Source organism: Pteronotus mesoamericanus, unplaced genomic scaffold (genome assembly GCF_021234165.1).
Source record: "Pteronotus mesoamericanus isolate MK-2021 breed Mesoamerican mustached bat unplaced genomic scaffold, CSHL_Meso_final scaffold_705, whole genome shotgun sequence".
NCBI classification, from domain to species: Eukaryota; Metazoa; Chordata; class Mammalia; order Chiroptera; family Mormoopidae; genus Pteronotus; species Pteronotus mesoamericanus.
Window position 1 is genome coordinate 4,337,998 of NW_026555326.1, and position 22,001 is coordinate 4,359,998.

Consider the following 22,001-nt stretch of genomic DNA (forward strand, 5'->3'; position numbering starts at 1 on the left):
GTATGAATTGTTTATTTCTGGAATTTTTCCATTTAATATTTTCAGACCACAGTTGGCCACAGGTAACTGAAACTTGGAAAGTGAAATCACAGATGGGGGGAGTGGGGACTAGTGTAAAATGGTTATTTGTACTATACAATTATTTCCTTCTGTTACCATTTGGAGGAGTGACAACTCTCACAGTTACGTTCTTCTATGAGTTCCTAAATCAATGAGGGAGAACTGACAGGACTAGTAGTAATCCAAGCGTTTTTAAACAATGTTTCTTCAGCATTCAGTATTCTGACCAGAGTTTTGGCGTAGGGCTGTGCCTCTCCCACAAATAACAGGGAGAGAGAAAAGCTCACATGTGTGGGCCCAGTAAGCAGAAAACTACAATGACACATAAGGAGGAGTATGAGCCTTGACTACCGGTCACATGGATGCGTAAAACATCTCTACACATTGCTCTTAATTATTCATTAGAAAACATGTTTTGGAAAGGGAAGAGATCAATATGGATTTTTTTACAGCACCAATGGCTTTCTTTGCACCGGTTAGTTTTCTGTTTGCTGATTATTACTCTTGTGTGTCTATTTAGCAAATAAAATCCTTTGCTAAAACTGGGATGGGGGACGGGGAGTGGGTAAAGCTCTTCAGAAATCTGACATTTGGTCTAAGTATTATTTAGCCTTTTCCTGGAGTCTGTGACCTGAAATCAGAAGATCACAGTGTCATGAACCTATGTAAAGAGGCCACCTGTGGCTTCGCGCTGGGCAAGAGAAGTCAGTTACACTCCCAAGAGAAGGAGCCAGTACACCGTGATATCCCCACAAAACTCCAGAGAGGGGACCATCTGGGCTCTGGGACAGTGCCCTGAACACGGGACCCGTGATTTGCAACTAACTGGGCTCCACTACACTTTGTGTCTTTTGTAACCAAAATGTCTTCAAAGGCTCCAAAAGCAAACAAAATGGAAAAGACACACTTACATGGCGGTAAAATGACTGCATTGTTTGTAAAATAAAAATTTGATATTTACTTTAAAACGCAAAAATCAATTCAGACATGTCCCAAACTATTCCTTTTTAATCTTTCAAATGCCAAAATGAAGTGGCAAAAAAGAAAGAAAAAGAAAATGTAAGAAAGTGGCAGACTTCTGAATAGATGAAAACCTTCAGAAGGACTTTTTTTTTTTAGGGATTGATCATTACAAGACTCCTGCGCCCTGCTGCTGAGAGCTAAGTTGTTATTATTATCACCTACTGTTCCCTGAGAATTTACAGTTCACTTTGAGTTACATGAATTATCACACTTAATGAACATAATAACTTTATGAGGTACATGTTATCATCTCTCATTTTACAGATTAAGAAAACAAAGTTTAAAAAAGGTAAGTAACCTTGCCCATATCACTTTCTCAGAAAAAATTAGGGCTAGGATACTAACTTGGAGGGAAACTGACTCCAAAGTCTATAGGACCAACCCACCAATCAATCAACCGAAATCCTCTCGGCTCCCTGAGGAGCTGGGAGGCGAGAATCTGGCCAGGCATTAACCCTTTCTACCAACTACACGGGGAACATGTCTAGGACAGCCTCTGAAGGTAGGGCCACCATGCAAGCTCCGGCGGTTGTGCACTGCTCAAGCATGCCCCACGGAGGGGGTGCCCTTCACGCTGCAGATGTGAACTAACGTGTATGGGAGGCTGTAGATGATTGAGAGGATACTGAGCTCGAGGACTGGCTCCCCTGACCAGGTCCTGGACAGCAGCACATACTGCTGTGCAAGGTCATAGGCACACACACTTGTACAAGACTGCCTTGGCCCAGCCCAGGCATCCCGTGCAGTTGCCTCTTTTCCTCCCGTTTTGCTTTCAGTGATTCAAGTCTCACCTCCAACCTGTCTTCCAGCCTGGAAGAGACACTGCATAGAGAATACATGCTGCCACTATGGTTATTCCAATTGTGCAGCAATATATCAACTGAGCTTATTTTTCTTAAAGAAGGAGGGTCCTTCCTAATTGGTTCATGGTTGCTACGTTGTCTGCGGGGGTCCCGGTGGATTCTTTACTTACAGTCTTCAGCACCTCCATCCCCTGGAGCCCTTAGTTGCTGAGTGTTTGTGTCACCAGACAGGGCCTGGCCCTGAGTGGGTCTGCCCAGGGCCAGCTGTAGTGTGTGGGGTCCTGACTTCATGTAGGAAAGGTTTCAAACAGGTGATGAAGAGGATCCATTTATTGAAGCTGGGGACAGCAAAACAAGGGAGGGCTTAGCAAAGAAGGCGCCTAGGCTGGGCTGCCTTAGCTCACTGGGGAGGCAGAGAAAAGGGGGTCTTGGGGACGGGTTCAGGGGATCAGCCTGGGGCGAACTGCCAGTGGGCCACTGCCTTGGAGTTTAGAAGACACGTGCCTGTGAAGAAAGGAGTGGGAGACGAAGAAGGGGAAGAAAACGGCGCAGGCTGCTCCCCAGAGGGAGAGCCCATGCCGGGTCCTTTGTCTTGAGTTCTCTCTCTCTCTCTCTCTCTCTCTCTCTCTCTCTCTCTCTCTCTCTCGTAGGTGGAATCTTAGGGGAGGTCAAAGGGGAGGGTTTCAGGAACACATTCCTCGGTTCTCCAGGTGTGCCCTCTAGGGCCATGGTCTTTAATCATTGCAGTTGGTCCCGGCGTCACCCACCAGTGTTACTGCTTTTCTGGGCCTGGAGCTGCAGTACGACTGAGGCTTAGTTTTCTCCAGGGAGGAGAGGTCAGGGGAGGAAAGGTTACCCTGGGGATGAGGTTCCTGTTTCCCAGTTTTGCCCCCTGCCAGGCACTTGGGGGCTTCCCTTTGGCCCTGGTGACCACCTGCCTCTGGCTGTAAATTGCTTGGCCATTGAGTTCAGCTGTCTCAGCTTCCCTATCCCACTTGCCAAGGAATTTCCCTAGGTTCTCACTATCCTGTCTCACTTGGTCTGTGCTAGCCACGTTCGGGTCAGTTTAAAACCAACAGAGGAAAACAGATCACATCTTTTATGAGGAAAAAAACCCACCCATGAAATATTTTCCAAAGGGGAATATTGGGGGACTTTCTGAGTGTGTCATCCAGCTGGAGAAGCCCCACTCACTGTTTCCTTTCCATGGAGATCATCCCGTTTGCTGTGTGGGGCTTTGTCTAGGGAGTGAATTAGTAACTACCAGGCGAGCAGCTGAACTGAACTCAGTGTCCCAAAATGCTTTTCCTTGGGAGTTGAAGGGTCCAGGCCAGCCAGGAGGCACCTGCTGCCTGCCAGTCAGCAGGGGAATTCCTCTCCTGAATTTTCTCTCCTGCCCAGGTTGTTGCATCACTTGTCCAGGAGAGACCTGAATGAGCTGGCTAAGCTGGAGCATCCTGAAAAGTCGGGGACCCTGCGCTGGAGGGGTAATGAGAGGTGGAAGGATGCAGTTCAGTGTGTTCTCTTTGAAACTACTGTCACCACCCCAGGAAAAGTTCTGCGGGAACAAGTGACAGTGAGAACAACAAGGGAACGGGACTGGCTGCCATGTACATTAAATAAAAGCCAAGGCCAAGGGCGAAGTGACTTAATGCAAGTTGTGGAGAGGCGAGTGGCAGAGCCTCGCCATCCTCTGGAGTGGACCCCAGCTGCTTCCCAACGCCAGCCCCATGCTGCCTCCTCAGTCTCCAGGTTTACAGAGAAGAAACTAGAAGACGCCCGACGACCAGCATCTCAAAGGGAGAAAAAGGAAAGCCCGAGTAAAGTTTATTTCTGGGCTGAGATGGATGGAAAAGCCCCAGCTAAGCCCAGAGAACAAAAGGTGAGATGAGACTTTCTCCCCAGAGGCTGGGGTCTTGTCTCTGAATGTGGAATGTGGGTGGTGAGTTGCAGCAGCAGCTGCCCAGCGTGTGCTCAAGTGCCTTTCCCAGAGCAGCGGGGCTCCCTCCCCGGAGGCCTGGGGAGCTTCTGGAGTGCAGGGCACAGCGTCTTCCTCCTCCCTCCCTCGTCTTCTGCTCACTCCCACTCTCCGTGCCACCAGAGAGCATGATTCCTCAGAGGTCCCTGCGTAACTTAGAAACAACAAATGCTAGACAGAGACGGAAACATGGAGATCACACAGTCAAAGCTCTCCCCTTGTTGCAGAAAGGCAGGACGCATTGCTCAAGGTCATTCTGTCAGCCAGAGGCAAGGCAGAACCTCCTTAATCCTGGTTCTCTTCGCTTCCAGCTACACCACACTGGCTCCTTCCTCTCTCGTGGGCTGCCCCAGGGGTAGGAGGATAGTGAGAAGTGCCCCTCAGGAGGGCAGCAGGGACTCGGTGGGCCGAACACCAGCCCGTGCTGAAGTAGTTGCCCCTCCCAGCAGGACGGAGGGACAAGAGAGGTTCTGCATGTGGCCCTCATCCCCTAAAATGTTGTGCAGTAGAACAGAGGCCTATGGCCCCAGGCTCCTGAGCTGGGGCTCCCTGTCTCCTGGAGAAAGGCTTTCTGAAGGTCACTGGCAGGGTCGAAGACTTGGAGACATTGTGTTGCAGCCTGCAATCAAGGCTGATAACTCCCTGCAGACATTTATCTCACCCTCTGCTTCCTCATTGCCCCTCTACCGCGGAGAGGGGGCTGCCCCACTGGACTTCAGAGGAAATCGGCCCCAACACGTGCTGCGTCAGCACTCAGCTCTTTAGGAATATTAGCCCAGGGGCCTGGGCACCAGCCTCAGAATTAGCCTGAACTTGGTGAATATTGATTAAGCAAACAATAAATTAGGTGCGGGCACACCTGGGAAAGCCTCCAAGTGAGAACAGGAAGCCAGAAGCTCTGAAAGGCAGGGAAGCCCTCAGGCTGCCAGGGCAGTGCCCAAGGCAAGGGAGTGGCTGAGGGGAGGGCGCAGGAGGGGCCTGGGCAGCCTGGGCTTTTCGAAATCTGCCCACTCTCGGGGCTCTACCTGGGCAGAGCAGACAAAGGCATTGGTGGGGGTGGCTGGACAGAGCCAAGCTGTGACAGGGCAAGCCCACAGGTTTTCTTTTCTCCTCCTCTCTCCTTTCTCTTACCTTCTTTTCCCTTTCAGCTCCCACCTTTCCATCCCTCTCCCCCTTCTCTTATTTTCTCTGACTTCCGTCCTGCCCCCGCCCCCCCCCCATTCCCCTTTCCCCTCCTTTAGCCTGTGTCCCAGGCTAGCCAGTGACCTCATGTGACCTTAGTGGCTCAGCTGGGGAAGGGAGAAAGGGGATCCTGCCCCTGGGCCAGACCACTGACTTTCCATGTCTGCTCTTAACATTAGTGGAGTATGTGTTAGAGCAGGAAGGAGAAAACAATGGCCCTTTAGTTTGCCTTATTTTTTATCTGTAGATCCCAGGAACTGCTGACAGTAGGTAGATTCAAAGAACAGATTTTTAATCAACCAAAAAGCACCCATGAAAATCCTGTGGGGAATTGAGAAGAAGTATAATGTACACTCTCTGTCGTTCTAATCAGAGGGGTCTGGTCTCGTTCACAACTGTCACACATGGTCCACCTACACCGTTCTGGATCCTGCTTCAGCGCCTGGAGGTTTGCAGAGGAGAAGGTCTTCAAGGAGCTCCCCAGGCCGGTGGGAGGCACCGGGGAAGGGGGAAGAGAGTGTGAACCGGGGCACAGGGAGGGCTCTCCAGAAGCTGTGGAGAAGAAACAGAATAGGACCCTCGCACAGACAACAGCTTGGACTGAGAGAATTTTTAACTCTCTGTTATGGCTGGATGCACACTAGCAGTGAAATAGAAATTTTCCCTGAAGGAATCTGTTCTCCTCCAAAAAAAAAAAAAAAAAAAAAAGGAGGAGCGAGGAGAGAAGGAGAGGAGCTGCATTCTCCCAGACATACTGTCAGCACTGCTAACAAAAATCTCATTGGTGTTATGTAACAACCCCAGAGAGACCCTGTCCCTGAACAGGAAACTAATCCCTGACACAGAGTAACCTTTCCAAGGTTCCACCTGAGGTTTAAACTTCCAGCAGGTAGTCTTTCCACTACACAATGCTCCCCAAACCCCGGGCTCCACGCCGGCAAGTGTGAGCTGGGGCTGGAATCCCACAGAGGGCCCTTCGCCTCTCCGAAACACAGAGACCGCCGAGGTCGGGGAAGGTTAGCCTCGGTGGCAGCCACCCAGGCCGGACGCGTGTGCGTGGGAGCATGGAGATGGGGACCGGCCCCTCTCGTAGTGATGGCCCATCCAGCCCCAGCGCTGAGCAGCCCCGGCCCTCCAGGCGAGAAGGTGCTTGCCCCAGGCCCCGCTGCGGCTCACCCCAGCTTTCTCACTTGCTTCCCTCAGGCCTCTCCATTTTTAGTGGTTTTTGCTTTGCTTTGTTTTGTTTTGTTTTGTTTTGTTTTTGCAGGTCACCAACCAGAGGGCAGGATGGGAAATGAGCATCATCCTCCTACTGTGCCTGCTGCAAGGTGAGACCCAAACAGCTCAGATGCAGCGCTTGCAAAACCAGACCCGAGCCTTCCAGGCTGCAGAGACTCCTGGAGGGCCCCTTGGTGGCATTCAGCATGCCCTCAGCAGTTTGGGCACAGCCATGGCTTTCTCTCCTGGGAGCCAAGGCCATGCAGCGGGTCCAAGGGAGTGGCCAGGTCTGAGCCGAGAGGCAATAAGGGAACCAAGAGCTCACAGGAGAAGGCACATGTCTGATTCGATGATTTCCAGAATATTCAATTTTAATGTTCCCTATTCTCTGTTCTCTTCCATTCAAGTTAATGACTGAGCGTTGGCTGCATTGGCAAGATCAAGGTTCCAGGGCGTGCAAGAGACTAGCATGCTCCATGACCACTTACTCTAAAATCAAGTGCCAGGCCCACAAGTACAAGGGACATAGAGATGAAGATCCTGTTCTACTCTAAAAGTGTTCAGAGTCTCTAAAGCAACTGGATGGATAAATAAAAGTTGTATCTATGCATATACTTATTTAGTCAACATACATTTATGGAGAACCTATCCTGTGCCAGGCACTAGGGACGGATGGATGAAAGACAGGGTCCCTGCCCTAAAGCTCCTGGCAGGATGGTGAGGTGTGGCCGGCCAGGTATATATCAGGCTCAGATGATAAATGGCCCTACTGTCATGCTCTGGAGTCTGGATTTTATTTTGATGGTAATGGGAAGCCATTAAGGAATGTAGCAAGTATATGTCTAGAGTGTCTAGTACCTAGAACCTAGTTCCAAGTAGACACTTAACAAATTTGTTTGCAAATAATTGTCGAATGAGTGAATGTATAAAAATGCTACACTAGTACCAAAAAAAGATTAAAAACTGTTTCAGGCTTATAAACAAATCAGAGTTATAATGAGTCAAAAATAACTAATATTTGAGCGAGAATTCTCTAATAAATCACACCATCTCTTTATTTTCATCTCTCATTACTCCCTTTAATATTTTTCAGTAGGAACAGACTCTTCATGTTCCCAAATGAAAACTCAGGCAGCCCATTATTTTTCTGCTGACATGTAGACAATAGTCCTAACTCAATGCCTTTAAGTTTCCAGCATGCTCAACCTAATAATTTTAAATGTCCAGCTAAATATTTTGGTCAGCACTTTAATCTTCAGTCAAAGACAGGCCCCCTCACGCACCCAAGGCCTGCAGTCAGGAAGACAGGAAAGGGGCTGTGGTGGCCACCTTCTCTCTTCCCCTCCTCTTTCTCCCTCATCTTGGCAGCTGAGTCTTGGATCCCTGGCAGGGACACAGTGGCAGGAGGAAGGAGAGGCAGAAGTCAGGCAGCTCTAGGGATGGCCTGGAGCTCTCTGGCCAGGCAGGGGGTTGAAGCTGGCTCTTCCCCTTGTAGGTGTGCCTGTGGAAACTCACATGGCCCCTGATGGCCCATCTCCTCCCTGCGCCCAGGTTCTGCTCTGACCCCCTCTTAGGTGGCTGTGGCTGGCTTTCTTCCCTCCAGGCTGCACCTCTGGGCCAAGAAAACACTCAGACCCTTCTCACCCCTTTGTTCGTAGTCAGGGAGAGCCACTGCAGGTACAACCCTGCAGACCTCTTGCATCTCCTCAGGCCCGGGCAGGCTCAGTCCGTGGCCTCCCTCCACTGCAGCCTTGCTTGCCCTCCCTGGTAGAAGCCAGAGCAATGGACAACGGCTGGGAAATGGTGGACGAAGGAGAGCAGGGCTACCGCATGTGGGCACCCCACTGATCCTAAAATGCTCGCCCTTTCTTTAATTCTCACAGATAACTAATTTCAAATACCGTAATTACATATAACTAAGAGCTGCTGATCAGTAATCCACCATGTGTTAAGGGTCAGAAAAATTTGGTATTAACAAAAGAAAAAAATGTACATTGCCAAGATGATTAATCAGCCTTCTACTGGGAAGTCGGGCCGCCCCCATCCTGATGCTCAGCGGGGCAGAGCTCCTCTCCCATGGGTCCTGTGTCAATCGCCAGAGTTCCTGAGATCGGGGGTGGGAACACTTTATCAGGACATTATCACTATTGTCCTAAAATAGCCTTTATTTGTAATTGTGACTATTATTGCCTTTTAATGATAAATTGCCATTTAATTTTATTAATAATTGCATAGTTGATAGTTGCTGGCATGTCATTTAGTTGAACGTGCACTGACCATTGACACATCCATAGCATTTACAGCCTTGACTCTTCCTGTCATTAGACCTCCAGACATGCAACAGACAGGGCCAGCGTCATGGGCATGCGTCCTGTGCACTCACATGGGGCCCTGAAATTTCTGAACAAGGGATCTTGCATTTTTATTTTTCACTGGGCCCTACAAATTATATAACCAGTCCTGTCAACAGGATATTAAACTGACCTTTCTTGGGTTCAGAGTCACTAAAGACATAGAACAAACTGCTGGATGTTGAACCACCATGCAGGACTATGGAGAAAGATTGCAAAGCTGGCCGTTCCTATAATAGCCCACCATGTAGCTATCCGAGGGCAGAAGAGCTCACTGCATGAGCCACTTTAAGCCAAGTAAGAAGGAACCTCTAGAAAGCCACTGAACAAGATTGCTATAGATCCAGGGCAGAGGTATGCTTCCTGTGACCAAATGTGGGACCTACAGAAAGGACCTGGCTTGGGCCCCCACCAAGAGGGCCACCCAGAGGGGATTGTGACCATATAATACAACAGATGGCTTGGTGGTGAGGGAGTCACATGAAGCCAGCAGGAGGAGAGCCAGTTATTCCAAGGAGGGAACTGCTGCCAGAGGCCATAGATAGGCCTGAGAGGCAACAGACAAGGAAGCAGCTCAGGCCTTCTGCCATGCCCACGGGGCACCAAGAGCAGATCACCTGTGTACCTCTCACCTCTTCTCTCTCCTCCGTACCCAATCCCAGAGGGGCCTAAAACAGCAGTTTGGGGTAGAGGAAGGGGTAGAGCTAAACAAGAGACCCCAGCACGCCCCTTTCCTCTACACAGGCCTCCAAACATGCTGAGCAAAAGGAAAAAGCTTCAATTGGGTAAGAGATTGGAGATACAGTCATTGGACTGGACTAGTTACATAATTTTATATATGCAACCAGTCTAGACTTTTCCTTATCCAGATGCAGCTATGAAAGTATGCCTGACGTTTCTATCAAGGAGCAGAAGTGCACAGATGGAGTGTGAAGAGGCAGTAAGAGGAAGAATTAACTTTACTGCTGCTTGTACCAATCAAAATTAAGTCACTCAGCAAACAGGCCACATACTGTGGTTCAACTGTGGTTTATGCCTATTGCCAAAGCAGATGTAGTCATAAACGATGATACCATCGCATTCCCCAACTAGGCCCACCCAAACAACCTTTCAGTTCGCAGGTAGCATCATCCACTGCCCCATTAGCCGGCGCTTGAAGCACAGTAAAAGGAACCCAGGCTCTGGATGGACTTGTATGAGAACATTGGGCACATGATATGTTAACCAAATTGTGGCTAAGGTGATTTTTGCATGCTTATCTGGGCTTTGACAGTGGTCCTCGGCTGTGCCCACTTCTACAAAAAGATGGCCACTGTGAACATTTTTGCAACCACTGGTCTGTGGATATACCCATCAGGCAAACCAGGATTCTTGTTTCACCCCTCACTCCCAGCAGAAAATATGTTGATCTGTTCTTACTATTTAACACCTCTCTTTTACATTTCATGCATCTAAGCCACAGCCTTCTACCAGATGTTACCTCAGCCCTCTTACATGTGTTTAGATGGCAGCTTTTTATTTTTTTATTTATTTTTTAAATTTATTTATTTTTAGAGAGAGGTGAAGGGAGGGAGAAAGAGAGGGAGAGAAACATCAATGTGCAAGAGATACATCGATCAGTTGCCTTTTGCATGTCCCCAACTGAGGACCTGGCCCACAACCCAGGCATGTGCCTGACTGGGAATCGAACTAGCAACCTTTCAGTTCGCAGGTCAGCACTCAATCCACTGAGCCCCATTAGCCAGGGCTAGATGGCAGCTTTTTAAACATTTGCATTGAAGCACAGTAAAAGGAACCCAGGCTCTGGATGGACTTGTATGAGAACATTGGGCACATGATATGTTAACCAAATTGTGGCTAAGGTGATTTTTGCATGCCTATCTCTTAGATGGGGCCTTAGGTATAGTTTCATTTTATATCTTGAGCCTATTCCACACCCTGGGACTAAGTTCTCACATTTCTATATAGATTTTTTCTTGCCTCGCTTTTAAGGAGACATTTTCTCACCTGCCCCCTAATTCTGACAGAGTGTGGAGCTTGTTAACTCCTCACACAGTGACTGTACTCGACGATCCCTCTCCTTAGACTTTTTTTTTTTCTCTGCCTGCAGCTGCAAATGCGTTGAAGGGCCCAAGGCTGGTGTCTGGGAAGCCTGGGGGCACTGTCACCATCCAGTGCCACTATACCCTCTCTCCCAGCAACAGGCACCAGAGGAAGTACTGGTGCCGTCTAAACCCCCTGACGGGGCTCTGCCACACCGTTGTGTCCACCAACCACTACACTCACTTTTGCTATGGTGGCCGTGTGGCTCTAAGAGACTTCCCGCAAGGAGGCTTGTTTGTGGTGAGTCTGTCCCAGCTGTCTCCGGACGATGTGGGGTCCTACCGCTGTGGCATCGGAAACAGTAACCACATGCGGTTCTTCGGCATGAAGCTGATCATCTCTGCAGGTACGGGCCGACGCCCGGTGAGTCAAGGTTGGTGAAGTGAATGCCAGGAAATTGGAACAAGGAGGTCCAAGAGGGCTTTACCCATGAGGGGTGTGATGAGGAAAAGCTGGGGCAAGGCAAGGACTTGAGGAAGGCTTTCATTTCTAAGGAAACCTCCTTCAGAAGAAAGGCAGATATTAGGGAAAATGTCCCAACTGAATGCACGTCAGCTATCCCACCTGTTTAACCCCCAAATGTGTGGCATATACATTCAGAGAGAGTTCCAAGAATGTAGTGAATTGGATGATGTGGCTGCTTATGGTCGTTGTGCCTGTGTTCAGGCAAGCAGAGGAGGTAAGACAGGCAGGACAGAAGAACTGGGACGGGGCTCTTCCCAAGACCAAACCCCTCAGCAGACACCCGACAGCTACCAGGCCCAGGCCCTGTGTGGCAGGTTCCGGAGAGCTGGTCCGGAGTCAGGCGCCCCGAGGCTGAGGGAGGCTGTGACAGGCCAGGGGGCTTGTTTCCTCAGATGCCGCCTGCTATCTAAGCACCTGCTGTGACTGGCCGTTCTACTATGACTGGGCTTCTTTTTTTTCTTACTTGACGACAGTACATACTGGGCTGTGGGCACCTGGGAAAGGGCCCTGGATAGCTTGGATAGAGAATATGTGGACCTAGAAAGTAAGATAGGACCATAAAATGTCAGTATTTGCAATAGACTAGAGAATACATCTGGTTTCCCCAAATTGTTATTTTATCCCACATATTGGCCAAAGACTGTATAACTTAATGAGATTGTATTCTGTGTAGCAGACACTTTCAGCCTGGCTTCCTTTGCTAAACCCTGCAGGCCATGGGCTAGCCTTCCCACGTTTCCCTCTGATGTTCACACAGGTCCTCTCAGCCCTATCCCCAGAACCACTCCAGCTGCTAGTGAGCTCGTCAGGGGATCCTTTGGAGCAGCCTCTACAGCAGCCAACAGATGGACCCCAGGAAATACCCAGGCTATAGGAAGGCGGGGCAGAAGATGCAACAGAGTTGCTCTGACTCCAGGAACCAGCAAAAGAACGACATCAGCTAAAGAAATGCAAACCCTGAGAACCCCTGAGGTAGTAGCTACAGGGACAGTTAGCCAGGTAGAGTTTTCCATCTATGCAACCATCCCTATTCCAGGGAGTTCAGCTGCAACAATCAGAATTATGGCGGATGCAACAGAAGGCCCTTGGCTGCGGGGTACCAGAAGCTCTGGAGCAACCCGAGCTAGGGCCAGTGAGGAAGGGAGCGAGACAATGACTGAGGCCGATATACCAAGAGAGGAAGCAGAAAGGGTCAGAATAACCCTAAATGCAGACTGGACGGCCATAGGGACCATTAGGTCATCAACCCTGGCCTCAGAAAAATGGGCGTGGGAAACCCTCCAAGAAGCAAGACTGGTTTCTAAGCCACAAGCCCTGGACTCCATTGAAGGAACTACTCCTGCTGCAGGTTGGACCTGGGGGCCCACGAACACAGAGATGTCATCTACTGAGGGAAGCACTGAAGGGGAGCTAGACCTCCCTGCTGGAGACAATGGTCACCAAATAACACCAAGCCAGGACCTGGGAGAAGGACCCCAAATTCCCCCTGGCAAGGGGTCCTCCATGAAGAGGTAAACCTCCAGACTCCCTGTCTGCTGGGGACCCACAGTGCCCTTTCCCCTTCCCTCCATGAGCTGGCCTCGTGCCCCTCTCCATTTACTCACTTCTCTCCCTTTGTAACCATCAGACAGAAGAGGGCAAGGGAATAAAACCAGCTACCCTCCCTCATTCGAAGTCCATGCTAGGAGAATCTGAGTACTTCATGTGGCTTTCAGCAAAAATCTATAATGGAGACTTTTTTTAAAAGATGAGTGAAAGCTCCAGAAAAGGGAGGTGACTCACTGAAGCCACAAGGAAAGATCATGGCAGAGCCAAATTACAAGGATAGGTTCCCTAACTCTCACCCAATCCTCTTTTCCACTATAGTTCAGTAGTAGAGCCCACACATAGGCAGGGGAGCTGGGAATGGGAGTTAGGGCTCAGGAACCTGGAGTCAGGGCTCAGGAACCTTAAGACAGGACTTCTAGTCCCAGCTCTGCTACTAACCTACCATGGGAATGAGGGCAGCCAACTCACCTTGGCCTAGCTTCTCACCTGTAAGATGAGGGGCAAGGGCCAATGGTCTACAGCCTGTTGTTCAGTTCCAACCACCCCTCTCTGGGGCTCTCCCCAACCCTGCTACTTGCACTCCAGTGCTTGTCGAGAAGAGAAGAACATCTCTCGGATCCTGACTCCTGTCTCTACGGTGCTGTTCCCGCTCATGCTTGGGGCTCTTGTCCTACTGCAAAGGAAACTGCGGAGAAAAAGCGCTTGTGAGTTGAGTTTAAGTAGCCCCCAGGCTGGGAGAGGATGGGGGCTTAGCTTCCATCCGATGCCCTCAGGACTGGGTGGGTTCAGAGTCTGTGCCAGGACTTCTGGATGTACAATGGAAGTGCTAAATTCTAGTCTGAGCCATTTAACCATTCTTGGCCTTGATTCCTTTATCAAAATGGGAAAATCTTCTTTGAATTTATGTCTCGGTGGCATCTCAGAGCTTAAGGAAAAGCTCTTCTGAAGATGGCGACACCTGTGCTAACCATAGGCATGTGAACCACACAAGCAGCCCCAGAAGCAGAGAGCAGGAATGCGGGGCCCAGAACAGGACCAAACTACGTTTGCGCCTCCGCATGACTCAGCTAAAAGTCTCTTACAAGAACGTCCTCAGGTTTAAATACTCCTAAAATGATTTTAGACTCCATGGTGCTTGAATCTGGTGAAGAAAGGATGAGATTTTCTGGGAGCAAGTGGAGGAAGCTAAGATTTTCAGACCCAGCCCCTGTCAATCTAAGGGCTCAGGAAGTTCTTGAAGGCTTGTGGTGGGTGGGGGTGGTTCTCAGGGAGTTAAATTCAGCGCCTAGTACCCTCATAGTGTGCTTTGTATGTGCAGATCAAGAGACGGAAGAGGCAGCAGGAGTCACCTTGATTCAGATAACACATTTCCTGGAGCTGAGCCTCCAGCCAGACGAGCTGCCCCATGTGGAAAGGAAGGTATTCCAGATTGACAGTCCTCCTGCCCATGCCACATGACTGTCCCGGAGAGGGACACTGGGCCCTGAGGAATGAAAAGGTAAGCTGCTCGGTCACCATGGAAGGAGAACCAGGACCAAACACCATGACCCCTTCTCAATGTTTCTCTCCCAGAACAAAAGGAAGCTAATGGAGCTGGGGCTCCGTTTGAGGAAGCAGAGTCTGAATATCCTTGGACTTACCAAGGTCAAGAGTTTGCCACAGTCAAAGATGGCACTATGACTCAAAGAAGGCTTCAAGGAAGGATTTATTAAACACTGATGGAGGTCAACTGGGAAAAATGTGAAATTTCCATTCCTGGAGGTTTGAAAATGTAGGAGGTTCCCAATCAGTGTGAGGAATTACAGGTTTTCAACCATCACTTCTAGCCTGTGCCAGTTGCCCCCTTTTCTGACATCTGTTAGCATTCAGCCTGCTGCATGCAGTGAATTACAACCATGTATACTGGTCTTGCCTCCTCAAGTGGATTCTAAGCTCCTTAGGGCAGTAACTGTGTTTTATCTCACTGTGTCCCCAGAGAACGTCCCATCCAGTAGAACCCCCTGTAAATATTTGTGGCCGAAAGGCTGACTAGAAGGGCAAGAGCTCGGCTGCCTCTGAGAACCCTGCTCACACAGACACATTGGTTCTCCCTTCACTCGGGAGTCCCCTGGATGACTCACTTCACATAGGCAGGTCGTTTTCCATAGAGACCAAAAGGATACCCAGTCATCAAATCACTCCTCCCCATTTGGCCCCGTACCGTACATATCACGCTGTAGACCTTTTGACCCAGTCTAGGTTTTCTGGGATTTTCTTATATTCATGGAAGCGGGGGGGCATTTTTTCAGTAGATCCTTGCCTTCTTTACAAGGCTTCTCTTATTCAACTGCTTATAAACCTTTGATACTGTAGATGAAAAGAGGCCTCATATTAACTGAAACTGACAAGCTCAGGGGAGGCCTGGGTAGCAGCCTTATTAACTCAGAAAACTAAAGTCACCACAAAGCATGGTCTGAAATTAAATCTCATTAACTAAAAGCAGTCTATGGCAGGTAGTCATGTCTTAGGCTAGAATCTTCCCCGACAAAAGTCAATCTTTACCTTAATGAAGGTGTCTATTGTCTTTTTGCATCTACAATAACATACTTTTAGAATGTCAAAGTAATTTCCTTTTTTCCAGACCCCTCAAAACACAGATACCTCACCAGAGCACCAAAGCATAGACAACAAATCCCCTCATTGTTATTGAGTTAATTGTTGACTATTAACTCTCATTTACCCACCTATGTAAAAGAAGTATGTGCCTATCATTTTTTTATCCAATTCTAGAAGTTTTTCCACTTTGCTTTCTCCCACCTCCCTAATCTATAACAAATGGGTTTCATGTAGCCCACTTACTCCCTCTCTTTTGATTGTAATATATAAAGCAGGATGCAGAACTGACATTTTCTGGCACATTTCCTCCATTCATTGAGGTTTTGCTTCCCAACAATTGTTGTCAGTTTGGCTCAAATAAACTTATTAAAAGTTCTTACAGGTTTGGGCGCTCCTTACAATGACAATAGCAAAGATGTAGATGGAGCCAGGCAGTCGTTGGTGAGGGGATAAGAGAGAAGTTGGCCAAAGGGAATTTTATGTAGATTCTGCTTTATAACCACTTCACCCCCTGTCAGGGGACTTTCGCTCCACCCTTGGTCCCACTGACCTTTCGGGAGTTACTTCTGCTTTTTTATTTTGCCAAATCTATTAACCAGCTGCCTGAACTTAATGTCTGGACAGAGAAGGCTTTGAGCAATGGAAGAGAAGGGAAAGAAAGAGTCTGATATTGAGCCGAGAATTGTTGGGTAGACATTCCCAGAAGCCTGTCCTGCCTCCTAAACTGTCAGCAGCACCAGAAACCCTTTATCAATGCCTCTTCATAGCTGGCACTGAACCCAGATACTTTCCCAAGAAAACCAGGGAGATGCTGTCTTCGTGGTTTGTGAGAAAGAGACCCATTGCTTTTGGATAAGTAGGAAAGTTGTATACATCTAACCAAAAGGAATCATACAACTTCAGAACTAACAGATACTTAAAGATTAACCACTCTTAAACCCTCAGACTAATGGGAGGTAACTGAGGCCGTATGGGGGAAGTAATTTATTTAAAGTCACTCAGTCAAACCAGTTAGTAATAACAAAGTGAGGACTAGAAAAAGGGAACTCAGGACCTTGATATAATGCTTTCTCCACATCACCATTACAGCCATGCATCAAAGCAAAACTAATAAAAAAACCCAGTTACACCAAGCTATCTTGCTCCAGGCCATTTTCACGCACGTGATCTCAGTGGCCTGCATTGAAAAACCTGTAAGAGAGAGCAGAACAGGCAACATTATCCCACTCAACCCATGAGGAAGCAGGCACTGAGGGATATACAGTTCAGTCAAGGTCACTCTGCACCTTAGAGGCACAGGTGGGCCAAGAACCAGGCTATGTAAGATCATTTTACCCAATTAAGTGCATGCATACCGGGAAATCCACAGAATGCTAGCTTCTCAGGATTGTTAACAGGTATTCTAAGGAAAAGTAGGTTTTGGTAGATCAAAGGAGTTTGGCAAATGATTAAACCACAAGTTCTTCTGCATAGGAATTTTTAGAGCTTTTAATACATTGAGGTGCATTGTGAATAGCCCCAGGAGGTAGAGACGTTATGTCTGTTTCCCCAGCATTTGGGACCATTGCATTATGGTAACACAATTGTATAGGACTGGGTTCCTCAGATCACTCTTTTTGGGGGTAAGCTTGATGAACTAAAACAGGGATCTATAAAATTTTTTGTACAGCTTTCCGAGGGGACAGCTTAGGGAGCTAGGTGAAAAATGTGAAGGGATTAAGCGACAAAAGAGAAAAAAAAGAAAAAAAAACATAGATACAGACACTACTATGGCTATTACCAGAGGTATAGAGCGGTGATAAGAGGTAGAAGATGATAAAGGGGGAATAAATGGTGTTGGAAGGAGACTTGACTTGGCATCGTGAACACAAAATACAATATACAGATAATGTATTATAGAATTGTACACCTGAAACCTGTGTAATTTTATTAACTGATACCACTCCAATCAATTCAATATAAATAAATACATAAATAAATAACACTTTCCTTACCCCCAGTCTCCTTGGCAGTCAATGACAAGCAACCCTCCTCCTTCCCCTGCTGATCAGATTTCTATCGCCATGCCTTTCTGTGTCTGACTTCTTTTGTGCAACATGTTTTTGACATTCATCCATGTAGTTGTGCATACTAGTAGTCTTATTCCTTTTTATTGCTGAAGAATAATTGTATTCATATATCTCAGTTGAACTATCTATTCACTTATTCATGGACATTTGTATTGTTTCCAGTTTCTGGTTATTATAAATAAAGTTGCTCTCAACATTCTAAAAAAAAAAAAAAAATTCAAGCATGTCAAAAACAAAACAACAGGCCCAAAATGGAATCACTTACGCTAAGCCCCTCACATCACCAAAAAGAGACTTAATGTTAGTTTCAGCCTCTCCCAGAAATGGAAACTTGAACCAGTCAATCAGAACTCCTCTGGTCAGCGGTAATGAGGCAATCTGCGTGCCGGACCCTGCTGTCCCCTAAGGAAAGTGACCTTGCCACAGCCAATTCACTTTTTGCTGCTATGACTTACCTGTCCCTCTCCTTTCTGCCTATAAAAGTTGGTCTTTTTCTACAGTTCCTCAGAGCTCCTTTCTATCTTCTGGGTAAGATGCTTTCCGATTCGTAAATTGCTGAATAAAGCCAAGGAGGTCTTTAAAATTTACTCAGTTGAATTTTGTTTTTTAACAAAGACCAAATGTAACTGTTTTAGACTTTGAAGGTAGTTAACCTCTGTCACAGCTACTCACTTATGCTGTTGTAGCACAAGAAGTGTTCAGAGACAACACATAACTGGCTGCTTTTATCTGCCTTCCAACAACACTTTATTTACTGAAACAGCAGGCTGGATCTGGCTTTCGACCCATCATTTGCCAATCCTTGCTCTGAGCCATAAAACCAAAAAAGGCTCTCCTGTCCCTACTCTGATGCGGAGGATCAGACCCCACTCCTCCTCAAAAACTCCATGCAGACCTCCCCTTCCTCCAAACTCCTGTTACACTTTCTGCCTGAATACCTTTCTGTCTTACAGGGAAAGGAGGAGACCAGCCCAGCAAGGGTATTGATCAAGTTGCTGAAGTCAGAAACAGCTTCAAGAAGTAGAAAAGGCTGTTAAGCTAGGGTGTTGTAGGGAACACTGAGGTCCACCAGCTGGAGGAGCCAGCACAAGTTCAAAGGGCCAGAGCAGAGTCAAGATGAGGGTCTTAGGGGAGAGTTTAGAACTGGGCAGAGATAAGGTGTAAACGAAATCTTTCCTAGGAAGGAAGTGGGGCGGCCCTGGGTGTTTACAGTTCCTTTTTTATGGGCTAACTGATGCCAGGAGTTGGGTAGGAGTGTTTGACTTAAAGGACCAGAACAGGCAAAGCCGGCCAAGTCCGCCACTTGGTATTGTCAGTGGTTTGTTTTTCATTGTAAATCCTCAACTAGCATGACATCCAAACCCCCGGGGTGTGAAGCAGGGAAACAGTTACCACCGGGCTGGAGTCAGGGACAGGTCCATGGAGATTTCTAATCCCAGATCCAGGAAAGCACTGACTTCCCTATGACCCCGCAGACTCTCCCGGTCGGGGCTCCACCCTCCAGTTCTTCCCCTCTATCATTAATGCCACCACCACTTGTTGAAATGGCTCCACACAGCAGGCACTACTCCAGGTGTTTTCACATTCTCTGATAGTATTGGATGCAATGTTTCTGTAAGGTAAGTATAATAATTTACATTTACAGATGAGAACGTGGAGTCAGAGAAATTAAGTAGTTACACTCCTAGGGAAAGGGCAGACTGGGAATTGAACGCCAAGGGAGTGATCGAGCCCCACAGCTTAAGTCCTTGAGCCACAGGACGCACTGCCTTCCTCCCTCCACACTTGAATGTATGGCCTGGGTATCTGGTCAGGTCCTTTCCTGCTGAAGGTTCCAAAGTCTTCTTTGCTTTCCTGCTTTAGACCCGTGTGTAGAGATTTATAAAAATTTCCAGTAATTTGTTCTCTTCAGCCGCCTACCTGGTTTAGAATAATCCTGTCCTGGCTAAGTGACATGAAAAAACTCAGGGAGCTTAAACTGAGAGCTAAAAATTCAGTCACCAGCCCTGAGGTCCTTATGCATTTGTACAAATAGAGCTCAGATCTCAATTACCTGCAGGGGTGTCCGTCTCTCTTAAGTAACTCAGAGCAAATGCCTGACCCCCGACCAACTTTTCCTTATTCTCCACTATCACTTTGGGAGGTTTCTTCCTCCGCTCCCGCAGCCAGTGCAGTCTGGAAATACAGAATCGGTTTCACAGCAGCTGCAGCCAGATGCAAAGAGGAAGGTATTTCCATGGAAAGGCCTATCCAGTGCCTCAGCTGAGTAAACATGGATTGTGTGATTATTTTTCATTGGTGCAGATATTCCAAGGCAAAGAGCTTGACAAACATTGAATAGAGATTGGAGATTCTACAGAAGAGGAAACGAACTCTGTCGGTGCCCCTGCATGCAGGGTCCAGAGCCACCAAGCTCTCCATTTCTCATAAAGTGACACAGCTTGTCTTAACGCCCTGGCCCTCCCAGACCAACTTGTTCCTTTTGCTGTCAGCACAAGGGTGAACTGTCACCTCAGGGCCCATCCTCCAAGGGCTAAGCTGGAACCCAGATAGGCAGCAGAGAGGTGCCAGCTCAGGGAGAGGACCCTATGCCACACTTCTGGAAGCGTGCAGAAGTTGTGAGCACTGAGGCTCTGGGCCAGGAGGCCACTGTTCGCCTCCTGGTCCCACTTCATTGGAGATACACATTCACTCCCTAGTTAGCACAGGAGCCTCCTGTGTCCTGCCTCTTCCAACCTCTGGCCGAGTTCCCTCTCCCTTGCTTATTTACTGCCTTAATCCAGATCTACCAGTTCTGCTCTGAGCATAGAGGGTCAATTAAGGGCCACTTCCTTCCCTAACGTTTCAAGTTTCTGGCTCCCCAACCCTGAGTGTCTTAGAGAGGAGGAAAAGAACCAGGACTCCCGCGACCAAAGAAGTTTTCTCAGTTGCCCTGCAATTTGTCTGAAGAGGATGCACTTCACGCCTGACAAGAGCTCAAGAAAAGGGCACCAGGGAGTTTGTTTCTCCAGAGCCTGCCATGGGAAGGACAGACTGGTTTGTAAATGCAAGGGTCTAAACTCTCCCTTTTGCCTTCCGCACTCTCCTTCACCTGTGCAGCGCAGATGACTACAAATTAATTACAGTATACGTACACAGAAAGAAGCGGATTGCACACCATTGTACAGAAGGAAATGCTGAGGCTCAGATGGGCACAGGCTGCAGATCACGGGATATTTTTCCATTATCTGCCTGCCAAGCACACCTTGGGCTAGAGGCCAGGGTCGGACCAGGAACAAGGAAAGAGCAAGTTTTTAGGAGGACGCCGATGGCTTATGAGAGGGGTTGGACCCTGTCACTTGACCCTCCACTAGTTGACTTTGGATGTCTACTCCAAAAACCTTCCTCCTTCCGCCCCTTCCCAGCCAGGGTATGGAGGTAGGAGAGGGCAAGAGTATGGTTTGGTAACCTCAGAAAGGGTTGATTCATTTGCTCCTGCCTCCCAGGACCAGAACAGAGAAAAGCTCTCTCTGGCCCAGGGGGAATTAAGAGAGTCTTTGGACAAAGGCCAGCTCTCCATTGCCAGGCTCTCTCAAGTTTTACCCCTCACTCCTTGCTCTCCGCAAACAACAGCCTCCTCAAGGCAAGACGCAGCCAGTCTCTGCCTTTACTCCTCCAAGAGCAGAAAAGATGAAGAGTACAGACACATTCCCATCCCAGAAGCCCCAGAAGAAATGTTGTTTTTACCCTTTGATTCTAAGTCAACGGAGCTAGGAAAACAGGTGGGGGACTGGACATCTGAACAGTGACGCAGGGAGGCAGGAGGTTAGGGAGAAGGAAATGGCTTTGTGTGTTCATGCAAAAAGCAAAAACAAATTTGAGGCTCACATGCACACGTTTGGCTACTATGTTACCTTCTCCAACACTATCCAGTGACTAGAACCACTAATCTGGTCACAGTGCTGTCCCCATCTTTCACACCCCCCCCCCCCCGACGCCCACCACCAGCCTGTCATCCTCTGACTTTCTTCTCACAGTGGCTGTTCTTGGCATTGACACAATGCTGCCAGATCATACACACCATGTTCCAAGCTCCTTAAGAAGGGCCTCACAGAACCCCTATAACCCAACAGCCAGGCAAAAATGGAGTATTTATGATTAATTTTCTTCCTACCTACTCCCTAACAGGGAAATCCACCTGACAAAAGGCTCTAGCCTTCGAGCCTAAGTCTGGACTCAGAAGCTCCCCCAAAAGCTTGCCTGAGCCCAGCCCACTAGCCGTACAATTTGGGTCCCTACTCTCTTAGTGGGATTCCAAGCAGTGACCACACTAGGAGCCACCAAGCAAGCCTCTCCCAGAGCACTCAGCTCTCAGCTGAGCAAAAAGGGCAGTAGTCCCCATTCCACGCCCTCCCCCAGCTCAAAAGTTGAAATTTAGAACAAGCAGAGTAGGTGCTGTACTACTGCCAATGGAGGGCACCAAGGGTGAGGAAATACCAGATTATTATTTGCTGATGGCAAAGGTGAGGCTACTCTACTTGGGCATGGATTATTCCAAATAGTCAATATTAAGAGAGAGGAAGAGAGAGAGAGAGAAGAGGACTTACTAATTAGCTTTGGTAGACTC

General features: G+C 48.2%; 1 protein-coding gene across 1 annotated transcript; it reads left to right on the plus strand.

The window, feature by feature from the left end:
- The first annotated feature begins 3,729 nt into the window (after window positions 1-3,729).
- Window positions 3,730-14,189, plus strand: FCAMR (Fc alpha and mu receptor). Its single transcript, XM_054563028.1, has 6 exons — window positions 3,730-3,768; window positions 6,314-6,374; window positions 10,726-11,064; window positions 11,941-12,694; window positions 13,317-13,435; window positions 14,050-14,189. Exons 1-6 carry the CDS (start codon window positions 3,730-3,732, stop codon window positions 14,187-14,189), a joined length of 1,452 nt encoding a protein of 483 aa, XP_054419003.1.
- The last annotated feature ends 7,812 nt before the right edge of the window (window positions 14,190-22,001 follow it).

What these genes read in the sequence shown, in the direction of transcription:
- FCAMR (XM_054563028.1), top strand. Translation starts at nt 3,730, where the DNA reads ATGGATGGAAAAGCCCCAGCTAAGCCCAGAGAACAAAAG. An exon ending in CCTACTGTGCCTGCTGCAAG is followed by an intron (nt 6,375 to 10,725) that starts GTGAGACCCAAA and finishes CTCTGCCTGCAG; the next exon opens with CTGCAAATGCGTTGAAGGGC. An exon ending in ACTGCGGAGAAAAAGCGCTT is followed by an intron (nt 13,436 to 14,049) that starts GTGAGTTGAGTT and finishes TTGTATGTGCAG; the next exon opens with ATCAAGAGACGGAAGAGGCA.